Source organism: Parasteatoda tepidariorum, chromosome 3 (genome assembly GCF_043381705.1).
Source record: "Parasteatoda tepidariorum isolate YZ-2023 chromosome 3, CAS_Ptep_4.0, whole genome shotgun sequence".
NCBI lineage: Eukaryota > Metazoa > Arthropoda > Arachnida > Araneae > Theridiidae > Parasteatoda > Parasteatoda tepidariorum.
In genome coordinates this window covers 95,600,943-95,616,749 of record NC_092206.1, presented here as the reverse complement: position 1 = coordinate 95,616,749, position 15,807 = coordinate 95,600,943, and the positions used below count along the sequence as shown (strand labels likewise).

At 29.4% G+C, this 15,807-nt stretch overlaps 1 protein-coding gene across 1 annotated transcript; it reads left to right on the top strand.

The window, feature by feature from the left end:
• The first annotated feature begins 970 nt into the window (after positions 1 to 970).
• LOC107456845 (alpha-latrocrustotoxin-Lt1a-like) lies at positions 971 to 10,894 on the top strand. Its single transcript, XM_016074809.3, has one exon. It carries the CDS (start codon positions 1,089 to 1,091, stop codon positions 5,361 to 5,363), a length of 4,275 nt encoding a protein of 1,424 aa, XP_015930295.2. The 5' UTR covers positions 971 to 1,088; the 3' UTR covers positions 5,364 to 10,894.
• Positions 10,895 to 15,807: the final 4,913 nt, after the last annotated feature.

Genomic DNA, 15,807 nt, shown 5'->3' with positions numbered 1-15,807 from the left:
ATTATAATTTTCCGTTTTTTTCGTAATTAATCGTCATTATATATTTTTTAATATGATAGCAATCAAATGTTTATTTATATTTATTCATGATCTTATTTTTTCTTGCTTGGAAATGGGATTAATGTAAAAAATATATCAATAACTTTCTTAGACATTTTTAAATATTGTATTGTTCCACATTTTGGATGAGAATTTTTAAAATGTTTTCTAAATCTATATAAGCAAAAAAACTTATGAAACTAAGAATGTAAGTAAGTAAAAAAAAACACACTTCTACAGTTTTCCAAAAATTATAAACTTTTACCAAAATGCAATTTAATTATTAATCAATTTTTGCAATGCGTATAATTTTAAATATTATTTCTATTTCATTGACTTAATTTTTAAATTATATTAATTTATTATTAGATAAAAAAGTAGTATAAGTTTAAGGAATGTAAATTAAATTGAGTATATAAAAATAATCTAAAATGATTTTTTACGATATTAGAAAGTTTAAAGTGAATCAGTATGAACATTTACAAATTTGTTGGAATTTTTGGTAAATTTTCACCACAGCAGTTCGCTACTGCAGCAAAGCTGAGTACAAAATTTGAACAAAAAAATCAAAACATTTCTAATAAATATATTAATATTTAAATTTGATTTCTTTACACGCATACCTTTCATATAAGTTTTATGCTATAATCTTATTTTCCTAAATACAACATTGATTGTTTGTGAAATCGTATCTTTCGAAATACCACCTGCACCACTTCCATTAATCTGTCGAGTTTTTTAAACAAACACTCGTATACAGATTTCTTCAGCATGTTTGAAATTACTAATCAAACAATTCTTCATTTGTTTACAAATGCCCTTGAATGTCACTATTAAATATTTGAACCGTATAGAAGCACATGGCGAAAATAAATGCCTGACATGACAGATGAATGAAGAATTTACATATAAATAAACAGATCTCAAAAGAAATTCAGGATCTTGTTCTTAAAGCGTTGTCTCTTTATTTTCAAGACCAATAGTTAATTTGTAAGTATATCCTTATTGTAAATGTAACGGAAATATAGTTTTTTTCCTTGCATCTAAAAATGACGTTAAATAATAGTAATTTTGAGGTGTTAATTCGGAAAAAGCGTAGGATGAATAAATTAAACAAGGAAGACCATTGCGCTAGGTTAGGGACCATATCGGAAGTAGCAACAGTCACCGCCGGATGGTTTGGATTTTTTTCAGGAATCTTCAGTTTGATTACTCCCTTAAATGTCATAATGGTGGGTGTCTTGGCTGTATCTGGCGTAATGAAAGGTCTCAGCGACGTAAAGAGTGCTGCAATAGGCTGTCCCGATCCTGATAAAAATAAATACAAACACTCATTACAGGGCAAGATTAACGAAAACAATCGAAGAATAGATAGAAAATCAGAAATGTTGGGAAGAGTTTCAAAACAAATAAGCGAATTGTTGTTGCTTGCGGAAAAAACAAGAAAAGAAATGAAAGAAGGCTTTGACCGAGTAATTAAAACGTTCAAAAAACAGAAATTTGTAGATTTAATTATAAATGTAAATCAAATTAGTGATTTAGTTGAATTGAAACGTCAAACGTGGATGCGAATTCATGACGATAATTATGTCTTCTTTATAGAAGAGCTGAATAATCGCAATGAGTTATATAATTTGGTTTCAGTAACTAATTCAGATGAGCACACTTTGTACAATTCTTTATTATTTATCACAGATCCAGAACATGGTATTTTCCATCACATTGATCGTGCGAATGCCTTCGATTCTCTCTTAACTGTAGCTTATGGAATTCAAATATATATCGAAATCGTCCTTGCGTTATTAGATCAAAACTTATTTTTGGCCATTTATTATCACAGTCGTAACGATTTCTTAAGATTTAATTTTTATTTCAACCGTTTTAAGGCACATTACCTAGATTTCACAAATACTCTCTTTTCTCAGGAAGAATCACTGTACAATAGAGTATTGCCCATTTTAAAAAACGTTGTGTTTTCTAGATACATGAAAGAAGAACAGTACGAAAACATTAAGAATGAGACTGAAAAATTAAAATTATTCGAAAAAAGTTTTTATGATATGGAGAAACTCATAATATCTGATTCTCCTGTAAATAATGTAATAATCCGATTCCCGGAGAATACAGCAAATAATGCCTGCATTGCAACTCCATTTTTAAATTGGATTCCGGGATATAAAGTAAGCTACGCCTTTCAATACGAAAATAATGGTACATTTTCATCAGTTAGTGATTGGAGTGAGCCGATGCAAATTACTAATTGTGCTAGTCCACTGATAAAAGTAGACTCAAGAAAATACCGAAGATTTGTTTACAGAAAATTGATCGGTGGACCAGAGGAAGCAAAACCACAATTAGTTAAAATTTTAGAAACTTCAGATAGAAACTTTAGAGACATCGATAGAAACTTTTACAACTTGGCAAAAAGTGACACCATTAGCGAAGAGGCTGGGCTAGGGGCTTTAAAAATTTTACACGAAGCTGGAGCAAACATTTCAGCAATATATGAAGGAAAAAGAGTAGCTAGTCACGCTGCAGCAAAATATTTAAGTACAAATACTATTTTAAGACATATTTTGGAAACTAATGCTTCCTTGGTTCATGCAAAAGACCGAGAGGAAAACACTCCTTTACATCTTGCTTGCGAATACAACAGAATTCGCAACGTCAAGCTATTAATTCGAAAGGGAGCAGATGTTAACGCTAAAAATAACAGAGGAATAACTCCTTTGCATTTTGCTGTCAGTCGACAGTTTACGAATATTGTAGAGGAATTATTGAAAAATTCTAAAATTGATGTAAATGCGCCTAATAACGGTAATTACACTCCTTTACACTTTTCAATTTTAAGCGACATTCCTCAAATGGATATCATTGAAAACCTGTTGTCAAAAAATGAAATTAATCAAAATGTTGTAGATGAGTTCGAATATACTCCATTGAACCTGGCAGTCATTCGAAATTTAACTTCTGTCGTGAAAAAGCTGCTAGGTAAATTTGACACAGATTTAAATATAAAAAATAAATACGGTTTGACTCCCATACATTATGCTGCAAAGGAAGGATATTTGGATCTAGTTAACATCTTACTTTCAAATCTCACTAGAATAGATGTCTTCGTTAAAGACGAGAAAGGTTGGACGGCTTTACACTATGCTGTCCATTTTAACCATATTGATGTTGTAAGACAGTTAGTAACAGTGAATTCTGCTCTTATTAATGATGGTGATAATAATGCAGTTACTCCTGTTCATGTTGCAGCTGCTAGAGAAAAATATGACATATTGCAATTTTTGATAGAAAGAGGGGCTCTACTGGAAAGTAAAACATTGAAGGAAAACTATACACCACTCCACCTTTCAGTAATGCACAATGATACAAGCGTTACGAATATTCTGTTAAATGAAGGAGTTGCTATTGAAAGCAGAACTGTCAATGGATCGACGCCTTTACATTTGGCGGCATATTACGGAAGAATAGAAAATTTTAAGCTGCTTCAGAATAATGGCTCCAGTTTAAGTTCTACTGATAATGATGGTAATTTGCCTTTTCATAGAGCTATTAGCGGTGGGAGTGTTGAAATCGTAAAACATATATTAACCGATCATCCTCAATTTATAAATACCAGGAACTACTATAATTTCACACCTCTTTATTTTTCAATAGAAAAGATTGATGTTTACGGGACCGATATATACGATTATATTAAAGAAAAAGAGGGGGGATCGAATTTCACCGATTCGTCAGGCACATCGTTTTTAACTCTTTTTGCTAAGCAAAACAATTTAGCTGCTCTTGATTTTCTCATAGACGAAGGCGCCTACAATGATACAGCAATGGATGGCTCATTTCTTTACCACTTTATTGATAAGGATGACCTAGGCGCGTTTAGATACATTCTTGAAAAAAACGTTATTGATCTTGATAGGGAGAGATCAGCCGAAAAGACTGCGAGGGATAGATTCATGTGTCGTGCAAAGTTATACAAGCATTTAGACATAGTAGATTATCTGAAAAAAGACAAAATCGATCTAGCTTGGTGTGATCTTGATCCCTTGTACAAAGCAGTTTCCAAAAACAATATTACAAAACTAACTAACTTAGTTAATGATGACTATATTGATATAAACAGAAACTATACGACTTCGTCCTCAGTTCTCATATGTGATTCAATTTCCAAAAGTTACAAAGAAATAGCGTTGTTTTTAATTCAAGAAAATATAAATCTTAACGTCTCATGCGAGTTCGACCGTGCAAATTTGGTGGTAAAGAATAGAAAATATTTCGAAAGAAGAAATATAACTTTTACTCCTCCACTTCTTCTAGCAATGTTCAAAGGGGAAACCATAATTTTTAAAAAGATTCTTGAACATATAGATCCGAACAAAAAGGATTTAAATGAGTTTGTACCATTGTCTTATGCTGCTTTTTTTGGTGACATGGAAGATATAAAGCTTCTTGTAGGGAGAGGAGCTGATGTAACGATTCGTGACAAAAGTGATTTTTATACTCCCGCGCTATGGGCTGCAAGTAGTCACCAAGTTAAAAAAACAATATATTTTATGCATCAAATATACCATAACGAGACTTTAATGAAATTAATTTGCCAATCGTTATGCAAAGATATATTTGATGATGTGGCAGGAGACAAAACAAAGTACGAATCGACGTGTAATGGTATTTTCAAAGAAGTTATAAGAATATGTGAAAAGTTTAAGGATTCAACTCCTGAGGAATTAAAAATTTATGTGGAGAACAAAGAGTACGAGGACGAAAAATTAACACAAGGCTACAAACGACGTGCAATAAAAGTTACGCGAAGTTATCATAAGTTTCATGAAAATAAAAACTTATTACCAAATTTGAGTACGCTGAATGGTTCTACTGATAACTCGAAGTTTAAAAGATATGCCCTCACTCATGGAGACATAAATTCTGCTTTACTTTTAATGGATTTATTTGTTCGCAAATATTCAAATCAGAAGTACTCTAATCAGATCGAACGTGAATCCCCTTTCGAACAAAGATCTCTAGCTTTAAAAATCACCCGAAATCTGGAGCAAATGAAGAAATTATTGACAATCAAAGAAGAAGAAGAAGAGATTGATTTCTTTGATGTGTATTCGAAATTGTTGAAAGCTATCAGATCAGGACATGAAGAGAAAACTTTCGATATTGTATGCTCTTTAATGGAGGACTTTCTGTCGGTACAGCCTTCAAAACTACTCAGGGGAATTTTTTCCACTACACTGAAAATAAAGCTCGTGAAGCACATGTTTAATCCAAACCTTCCCAAACTCTTCAATCAGTTGTGTATTCAATGATTTGATTTTTATCAGTACTAATTGCGATTTCATGGCTAATGGTTGAAACAACTTAAGCAACTCACTCTAAAATCAGTCATGTTATCGATAAGTTAATATTGATCAATAATAAGTAGAATTCCATTACTAACTGTTCTAACTAATTAAGCAACTTACTCAAATACTTTACCTGTTTTAAAAATGATTTAAAGTTGAAATACTATGAATTTTAATCACACGAGTAGTGGTTCTTCCTGCCAAATCCCTTTAATCAGTCGAGTTATTAGTAATATAATTTCAATCAGTACTAATTGTGATTTAATGACCAACGATTCAATCAACTTATTATGATTCCATGATCCAAGAATTCAAATAATGTCGGTTGTTGGCAAAATTTCTAGTAGCCTGTTAAAATTATTCGCTCTTCCTCCATTTATAGTTCTTTTTCTGCTGAATTTGAAATTTTGTTGTATACATTCATTCATAAAAATCAAATACATAAATTAGGGATGCTTATTACAAATGTATGAAATTCATATGACAGCATGATAAAATATAAAATGTTAAGAAAGAAATTTGAACATAAAGAAAATCTATTAGGTTTCAAAGTATTTTGTTTATACAATTAAATTTTTATATTTTTTTATATTATATTTCAAAATTTGCGATTACGCGTAAAAAGGTTTATCACCACGGTTTTAATTTTTATGCAATTATATAACATGAGACGCAAATTCGAAAAAAAAAAACCTTTGTTTTGAAGAATTTCACAGGAAATTCCGAAATCACGAAACTCGAATTAACTTAAAATTGCTCAATTTCTGTGAATAAAATGTGTAGAATGTGCTTCATAGTATTTGGCAAAAAAACTTGAATCAATTGCATTTTTCTACTTTTTAATATGATATTAACACGTCTTTCAAATCGCTCATCTAAATAATTATCTTTTGACGGGCTCAATTTTTCACCGATTTTATCATAAATCTATGTGGTTTTTAGCAATTATTATATAGAATATTATTATAGTAATTATTTAGAAATTATTAATAGGATACTATTACGACAAGTGAATTTCGAATCTCACATTTGGATACATTATTGATGCACGCTTATGATTTGTGTCTTGAATTCATGTTGTTATTCAAATTGCTTTTTCAGTGACTATATCCATGAATTTCGCCATACTATTTAAAATTCCGGCATTTTTAATAAAAAACTATTCATAAATCTAGAATCGCGTACATGAGTAATTCACCTACTGATTTTCAAACACGCTCCTTTGAGTTGGTATTGATTAAATCGTAAATTCATGTGTTTTTCAAGGATTGCCGTTAAAGATTTCTACATGTTTCCGTTTTCTTGCTGCATTTAATCAGATATTATTACGCTGGTAAATTTCGAATCACACATTTGAATTATAACTTTGACGCAAGCTTTCGATTTTCGTCGTTATCGCCATCTTCGACGTTAACTCACATTTTTTTAAAGCGGCAGTCATACCCATAGATTTCTAAATAATTTTAAAATTCCTCATATTTTTAAATTGAAACTATCATGACTCATAAATCTCGAATGGAGCATATGAGCAATCAACTTTCGATTACCTCATAACCAGAAATTTGAAGAATACGCGCCAATTCTCAGACAGATTTTTTTACAAGTATATTTATGGATAAAAATGTCAGTTAGCAATTGAAAAGATAAGAATATACTCGCCAATTAAAATTTGTAGTCGCCAATGACGACAGTTTGGCCCTTTATTTTTAACCCTGTCTATGATATGATTATGATTCCATGGTTAATGGTTTAAGCGACTTACACAAATTCTCTAATCAGTTTTGTTATTAATAGATTGGTTTAACTCAATACTATACAGTGTTGCAAGTTAAGAAAAGACAATTGAAGTATAGGATTTAGCATTTAAGTAATTTTCTGCGACTGCATATAATCCCGTTTTATTTTGTTATGAACTTAGAAAAATATGCTTTAAAAATATATAAGCTTTTAAGAATTAAACACATCAGACAAAAATTTTATTCGAGCTGTCTTTTACGGTAGAATAATTAAAAAAGGCTAGAGTTTCATAATAATTGACTTGGACACTCTAGATTTGGCGACATATTTCTATAAATATAAGGAGAACATTTGTTCAGTAAAAAGAAACAACTATATTACGTTGCAAGAGCATTGGATTTGATTGGATCACTAAAAATGGAGATCTTGTGCTGGCATGCTCATTACAAATCAAATGCGAGATAAAGAATTTTTACTTTTATTTCGCTCTAGATTAAAATCATCTAAAGAAACAATATTTATTATTCTTTCATTAGTTTCTTTAAATGTGAGTTGGCGATGTTGGTATACGTTCTCGCTGGCAACTTATCCATTTGGCGTGCACTTAATTGCAAACAGATTCTCTCCGCAGGGATGATGATTTTTCTTAAATTGCAGCACAATATAGTTATGATTTCATGTCTAACGGTTCAAACAATTTAAGCAATATACAAGGACTTTCAAATGTGTTATCAATAATTTGATTTTATTTATCACTAACTATGGGCATCGGTTCAAACAAATTAAGAATCTTCCCAACTAAAAAAATCCGCAAAAATTTTAAAGTTTTTAACATACTTTTTTTTCTTTTTTCTATAGAGAATTTGAAGAAAATTATGTCTTAAATACTTTTAAATTTATAATTTTTTTTTTCAATATTTCTTAATTGGATAAAAAAAGGAAAAGTTTGCAAGTAAAGTTAAGTTTCTAAACTGTAGAGAAAAACATTTTTACAAAATAAAAGGATTATATATATTATTTAAACGTGATGGCATTTTAAAAATCAAACTGGAATACATAATATATGAATTGAAATAAAAAGTAAATTTTACACTTTTACAAGGATGTTGAATAAGAGTGCATTTCTAGTAATATTTAAAAAAACGCTTATTTTTTAATTTTTTTGCATTGCGTATCTTTCTGGGATCGAAAGGTCCATAAATTTTAATAAATTTATAACAATTTTATTACTTAAATATAACACTTCAAAGAAATTTTATTGCTGAATTTCTCAGATATTATTTAATTGAATTCAGTAAATTTTTATAAACTGCTGATCAAAATATTTTTCTTTTGCTGTAAAAGTTTTAAATGCCATATTAATTTTATCTTCATTTCTGTGAAATGTGTAATATAAATTTATTCGTATGATTTAAATTTGATGGAATTTTATAAATAAACTGGAATACATAACTGGAATAAATTGAAAGAAAAAATTTATTTTACACTTTTTTAAGGATGTAAAATAAGCTTGCTTTTCTAGTAAAATTAGAAAACTTTTATTCTTTGATTTTTTTTTTACATTTCATACCATGATCATTATGATATCATTGCATATGTCAGAACCAGAAGTGCGTTTGATCTAAAATTTGAAAAACTGTTGCAATTGTAATAAAAAAAAATGGTTTGAATAGTAATATTCTGGACATTTATATTCACTTTCTGATTTTAGTGTACAGTGAACCAAAAAAAAAAAACGGACTTATTTTCTGAAGATATAACTTATGATCTGAAGATCGGATCTTCACGTTCTACGACTCAATCCTCATGTCTTAGGAAATTGCCTTAAATATGCTAATCAATAAGAGTAAACAATATTTAGAATTACGAAATCAGACATAATAGCGTATTTTCTGTGAATAAACGTATTTTTTCCGACGGATTTTAAAATCTGTCCTCAAAAATATATGATTCCCATAGTTTGGTCAGGAGAGCAATCTAAAATTAGAACCCATTAATGTTAATTTTACTTTTTGCATATTTCGCCATACCTCGGGAATCATTCTTTTGTCCGAAGATAATTAACTATATTCAAAAAACTAATTTTAGTATGCATTTATTATTTTTTTATTATTTTATTCAGTAACAATTGGAAAAAGTTTGAAGTGTGTAAAAATTTTGAAGTCATTTAAAGCAGGTAATTTTAAATGGTGAAATTCAAAGCTTGAGCAAACTCGGTAGAATAGTCCCTGAGAAATCATTTTAGAAAAGTCATATATTTAAAATTTTATTTCTCTGGAAGTACTCAACCGATTTCGTCCAAACTTTGTATTTTGCCATGTAAAACTGCATTTTTTTAAATGACCTAAGAATTGTGTACAGTTCAAAGTTTTTTCAACTAGTATTAAATAAAATAATAAATATATACTAATATATATTATTTTACTATATATATTATTTTTCGTATGGAATTGTCTTTAGATAAACGAATTTTATAATTGTGTGCAAAAAATTTTCGATTCCCTTAAAAAGTTCTAGATATATGAAGAACTATGCAGAAAGTAAAATTAACATTAATGAATCCAAACATTGGGTCACTCTCCTGACCAAACTATTGGAACCATATTTCCCAGATTGCTGCTAATCCTATATTTTAGGGGTCAGAAATCCAAATCAGTTAAGAAAAAATTATGTTTATAAAGTACATTAGCAAAGAACGTGTTTGAGTCTGATTTCTTAACTTAAAATATCGAACAATGAAGAAGTCTTACAGAGTGAAGATTCAACCATTAGGTCAAAAGTTATTCATAGTCTGTTTTTTTTTCCTTTTGGCCCACAGTACAGCTGCAGTACTTTATTAGAATTTGGAAGTGAGTTGAAAGTTTTAGCTAAGAAATTTACATTGTCTAATTTTAATATTGATCTTCTTTTAATTCTATATTAATGCTTTAATTATATATTATATATTATGCTGTCAATCAGTACTTTTTTTTTTAAAAAAGACAAGAATTTATTTATTTGTCTCAAATAAATATGCATAAGGTTCTTAAGCGAGTTGACAATTTCGCATCTCTCAGCATAATTAATTTCAACTATTTTGAATTCCTGAAGTTACCTTGTTTATATGCATTAACTGTTCCTTATTTAGAATCATTAATATTAAAAATTTTTAAATTGATTATTTGTAAAAAAAAGAGGCTGGTATATTATTTCATTAGAAAGTATTTGAAATCTTTAGAATTTTGTAAAGTTCTTTATAATAACTCGGACTCTATATTTCCTTTTTCCTTAAATTAAATAAATTATAATTATGTCTGTATTAAAATGTTTGTTATTAGTTATTTATAATGCTTTGCGTGATTTTTAAATTTGAATGTATACTGTAATGATTGAAGAATTTAAGAATGCTTTATTTATTGCAATAAATTTTTTAAAGAATACGTAAATTTAATATCTTTAGCTAATGTTGTATGGCAATAGATATGTATATCTCCTTGAATAAGTTTTGGATATTTGTTGTATCGCAAAAAAATAAATGTTCAAAAAACGTGAACTGTTAAACTGACTAAGAAAGTTTTTATTTTATAAATAGTTGATCCTTGTTACTAAATTTCTTAAAATTTAAGAAAGGAAGAGAAAAAAATGAGCTTTATTTGATCAATTATAATGAAATCTTCGAAATAATTGTAGAAATTTGTTAAAAATATTACGGAATTCCAAAAAAAGTGCATGGTTCTATTTGGAAAGCTGCATCTTTTGGTAATTTTTTCCGTCTATAACTGCAACTATTCTTCAAACTTAACGCAAAAATTAGTGGAAATCGAACCTCCGATGATTGGACGAGCATCTTTCAATGCCCTTCAACTTAGCTTGATTGAGCTCCGAGACCAAACTCTTGACTACCAGTTTTCATTCCTCCTTTGGGTTCCAAGAGGTGGTGATCGCTACAGTTCTACTGGAAAAAGATCTGCAATTTCATCTACTGGAAAAAATACTGATCAAGACATTTATAATCTGCTTCTTCTGGATACATCACAGAATGTAATGAGCTTTCCAATTTGAAATTCCTTGGCGAGAAAACAAAAACATATCTGAAATAATGTTCTTGATTTATTTTTTAAATTTCTGTATTCCAGACATTATGAGCATACAACAAAATTAAACGATTTTAAATCATTATTTTGTTACAAGTGTTACACTATTTATGAGTGTTTTTTTTAAAATTGGTATTTTTGACATTGGTATATGCGATAAAATAATTTGAAATCGTTCATAAAAAATGAATGAAAGTCATTAAGGATGTGCATCAATTTACAATTGCGTTGTTTGATTACCACACCAACTCCATATGGATCAGTATCATTTTGTGCCACACAAACGCAATCGCAATTAAGTTTAACTTTATGGATCCAGTGGTATATGTTATATGCTGATGAGAGGAATAATCTGAGAAAATTTCCTTCTTTATGTATGGGTAATTGTTCTATTTTGAAGTAACTTTATCATTCTTATTACTCATGGTAACATACCATGCTCAACACAATGTATAACTTTTCTTTGTTTAAAGAGAGTTTGTCACTACAATATACTATATCTATTTACTATATATATGCTATCGTATTTACTCTTTTTTTGCCATTTATCTATATACTTTTTATATCTTTATCATTCTAATAATTAACGTTAACATATTTAGCTGAACACAGAGCATACCTTTTCTTTGTTTAAAAGTAATTAACGCTTCAATATGCTATATATTTCTTTTTATTTTGCTACTGCACTGTTATCTTATTTACTCTTTTTTGTACTTATCTACATACTATTTGTATATGTATACCATTCTTATTACGCATGGTAACATAACATGCTCAACACGGAGTATATTTTTTCTTAGCACTACCATATATATTTTTATTTCGATATAGCACTATATCATTTACTCTTTTTGCACTTATCTATATATTATTTGCATTTTTATGATTTTTATTATGCACGGTAACATAGCATTCTCAATACTGTGTATACCTCTTCTTTATTTAAAGAGAGTTATATCTGAAATATACTATAATTTATCTTCGTTCTTCCACTGTTTTCTTATTTACTCTTTTTTGCTCATATATATTATTCGTAATTTTGTGTCATTACTAGTTATGTTCAACTATGCAACATTCTCAACAATGCTTTTATTATTTTTTTTACTGGAAAGGTGAATGGTATGAGAATTATTTTGTTATTCTAAAAGGATTTTTCATCTATGTTTGAATAAATATTCTCTCTTATGTATTACTGATGCTGCTGCTCGTAACTAGTTCTGAACTTTGTAATTAGGTTGTCAGTGTTTATATAATAACGCTTCTTAGGTTGGATTTAAAAAAATAAATGGTTTACAAAAGTAGTAATATTTCTCTTTTTGTCATTCTAACTATTGCTTCAAATTTGTAATAAAGGACTAAAAATGAGAAAAAAACTAGACAACTTTACGCGAATTAACGGAGAAAAAATCTTTTGTATCTATCTGTAATGAAATATCCTAAGCATTGCCAATACCAATTTTTGGATCAAATTTACGTTAAACTTCGCTTTGTTGAGCAAAAACTATAAGACTTAGAAAACACGAAGCTGTCTAAAGAACTGCACTGGAGCCATGATGGAATAAATCAATAACATGCAATAATTGGTTTGGGAATTATAAATTGTTAAACGTTTAGTATGGGAATTAAACGTTTAGTAAAAAAATACCATGCACTTAATAAAAAGGCAATTACATAGTTAAAATCTTTCGCACTGAAGACGGAATTTTCATTTATAAATTTAACACAAAGTGTTTTCTTCGAATTTCTATATTATTAATCATATATTGCAATTTTAAGTGCTTTTTTTCAAGTATAATTTCCCTTTTTTTCTGGAAGGAATAACTATTTATTCAGTTAGGTAAAAAATTATTCTTACCTCGCTAGATTTTTATAATATTCAACCAAGTTAGTTTATAGCGATTTAACCTTTCCGCGACGAGGCGCCTTTGTTTAAGCCGGCTGATCGGGACGAAATAGTGAAAGGAATTGAGCTACTGGATGGGGATTTTGCAGCACTAAGCTTAAGTTTAGAGGGAAAAAATCACAAATAATGAAGTTTTGTTCCTACTACCTAAATTTTTGGTACCATTTTAAATTAATACATAATCGGTTATCTACATTAAAATTAAATTTTAATAATATTTTTCCTTTAATTTGCATGATGATATATAAAAGAAAATTTGCTTACCTTTAAGAAATAATTTTTGAAAGTGCTATTCCAATTATCAAAGTTTTAATCGACAAAACACTTTAATATACTTTCAGATTAATAAGAAATATACACCAAACTTCTTTACAAGAAGAAATAATAGAATTTAAAATGAAGACTGAGTTTAAAAAAGTTCGAAGCACGTAGAAACATTACATGATTTGCAAGAGGAAAATGTTTGTTACGTTTTTCTTTCCTTCAGCTCGGTTTGTGAAAAAACTATGAATTCTTTTTTTCACCCTTTTGTCCTCCTAACTCTTCTTTTATCGTACAAGTATATTCATAATTTCATAAATAACGTTTTCTCGCCATAATAATCTGCAGTCAAGGTTTTCCGAAAGAGAAATGCAAAAGAACAGCGAAAAATATATTTGAAAGCAACACAAAACTGTAACAAAACTAACGCTGAAACCTTAAAAAAAAAAACCTCACATAGTAGTGAAAAAAATTAAATAAAAGTTTAGGAAAACTATCAGAAGCGAAGATGTTTATATGGCATGAAAAGTGAGTCGAGCTCTGTTTGTTTGCATTACGAGTTCCCCATCCCCAATCGCAGCCGAAGAGCAAAATACCAAAGAAAGGCAGAATATGATCAATCTGAAGGTCAGAACATTAAAATTACGTCCAGTGTTAATGTAATATGGACACAGAGTGCCATCTAGTGGTTATTTAAAATTGTTTGAGGTTAAAATGCATGTATGCACTGCCCTATTACTAGCCTAGTTCTACAACATTGCACGGGTGAACCGCCGGCTCTGAGATAAGTCCGTACGAAATGATACGCCCGTCACAAAGAGGTAACGAAATTTATTTTGCGAAATACGACAGAATTTTTTTTTAAATTTTAGGGTAATAGTTATTTCTTCCGTCTCGAAGAGGTTAAAGCTATTTTTAAAGCCATCACAGAAGATGGGAACCCATTACAATATAATGGCAGTTTGGAGCCTTAATAACTCTGCTCCATTGTATATCAATAAATTTTTTAATGGATATAAAACGTATTATAAATTAATTCAATTTATAGGAAAAACTGTTTGAAAATTTACAACGTAAATTTTTTCTTTGTTTGCGCATTTTTTTGAAAAGGAGACAAATTTACTCTCTTTTATATTTTTTCTTGCATTTTTGTCCTTCCGTTTCGATTTCAAATGCTAAAGAAACTTTGAATAAAGACAGGTTTCTCAATATTGAACAAAATGAGTGAAAATAGCTTCGAAACTGGCCGGAACGGTTCGAAACAAGTAACAGCTGGTTTTGAAAACTTCATATATTCAAAATTAAATGGTTATATACTAATTGTCTGAGTTAAATGCGTATTTTAAAACTGATGGCTTATCAGTTTTAAAATACGCATTTTACTCAATGTGCATGAGAGATGTTTGCTGGCTGCCGTCACGATTCGAATCTGGGACCTTCGGGCTCCCTTGCCTCTGTAGCTCGACGACCTGAGCACGAAGTCGAGCATTTTGCAGTAGAACAGTTAAACCGATACCGCGCAGGCTGATTAAAGTGGTCACCCACCCGCTTACTGACAGCAGCCAGTGATGTTAGAGTTCGGTGTTCTATTCGGAACAGTGTCTTTACGATCTGTCCACTACTGGACGTTCAATTTTGAGAAATTCTTTTTCACAATGCATAAATCGAAAAGTTTTTTTTTATTGTTACTGTGCATTCTTGAAACCTGTTGTTTCAAAAGGAATAAAACATTCATTTATATAAATCGAAATTTAACATTTAATATCTTTGTCTTCACTTGACATAGACACAATCATTATTATTAAGGTAGATGTAATTCTTTTGAAAGTATTTTTCAATTAGTCAGAAGCAGTCTTGTATTTTGTTTGCTTCTAACAACAAGTTATTAATTTATGCTAAAGATGTAGCATAATGAATGAATTCAACCCGTCGTAAGTTTCCATTTAGTTTCTATACATAATATATTTATTACAAAACTCACATAACTATACTGGAGATTCCGATCTAACTAAATCCTGGTATGAATAATTATAAATTTAAATTCCACATCTAATAAATTCCATACATTTTGATCATAATGATTATAAAATTCAAATTCTTATAATATATTCTGATTATTAAAATTTCATAACGTGCTATGCAGAATACACATATTTGGTTTAAAGTATTCTTCTCTTCTAATAAAGGGAGATTACTATGGGATGTCATTCACATCTGAACAGCATTTGAAAAGGGAAATCTTTATAATTAGTTTCGGAACTTTGACCATAGTTATTTCTCGATTGTAACTTAATTCGAACTGATAGTTTCAAAAAATTTGCAATCGCTTACATTCAAGTTAATTCTTTGTAATACACAAGCAATAAAATATTCATAATGCTTAAAAAGGAAATGGGAAAAAAAAACTAATTAATGAAACAAAAGTTTCAGGGAA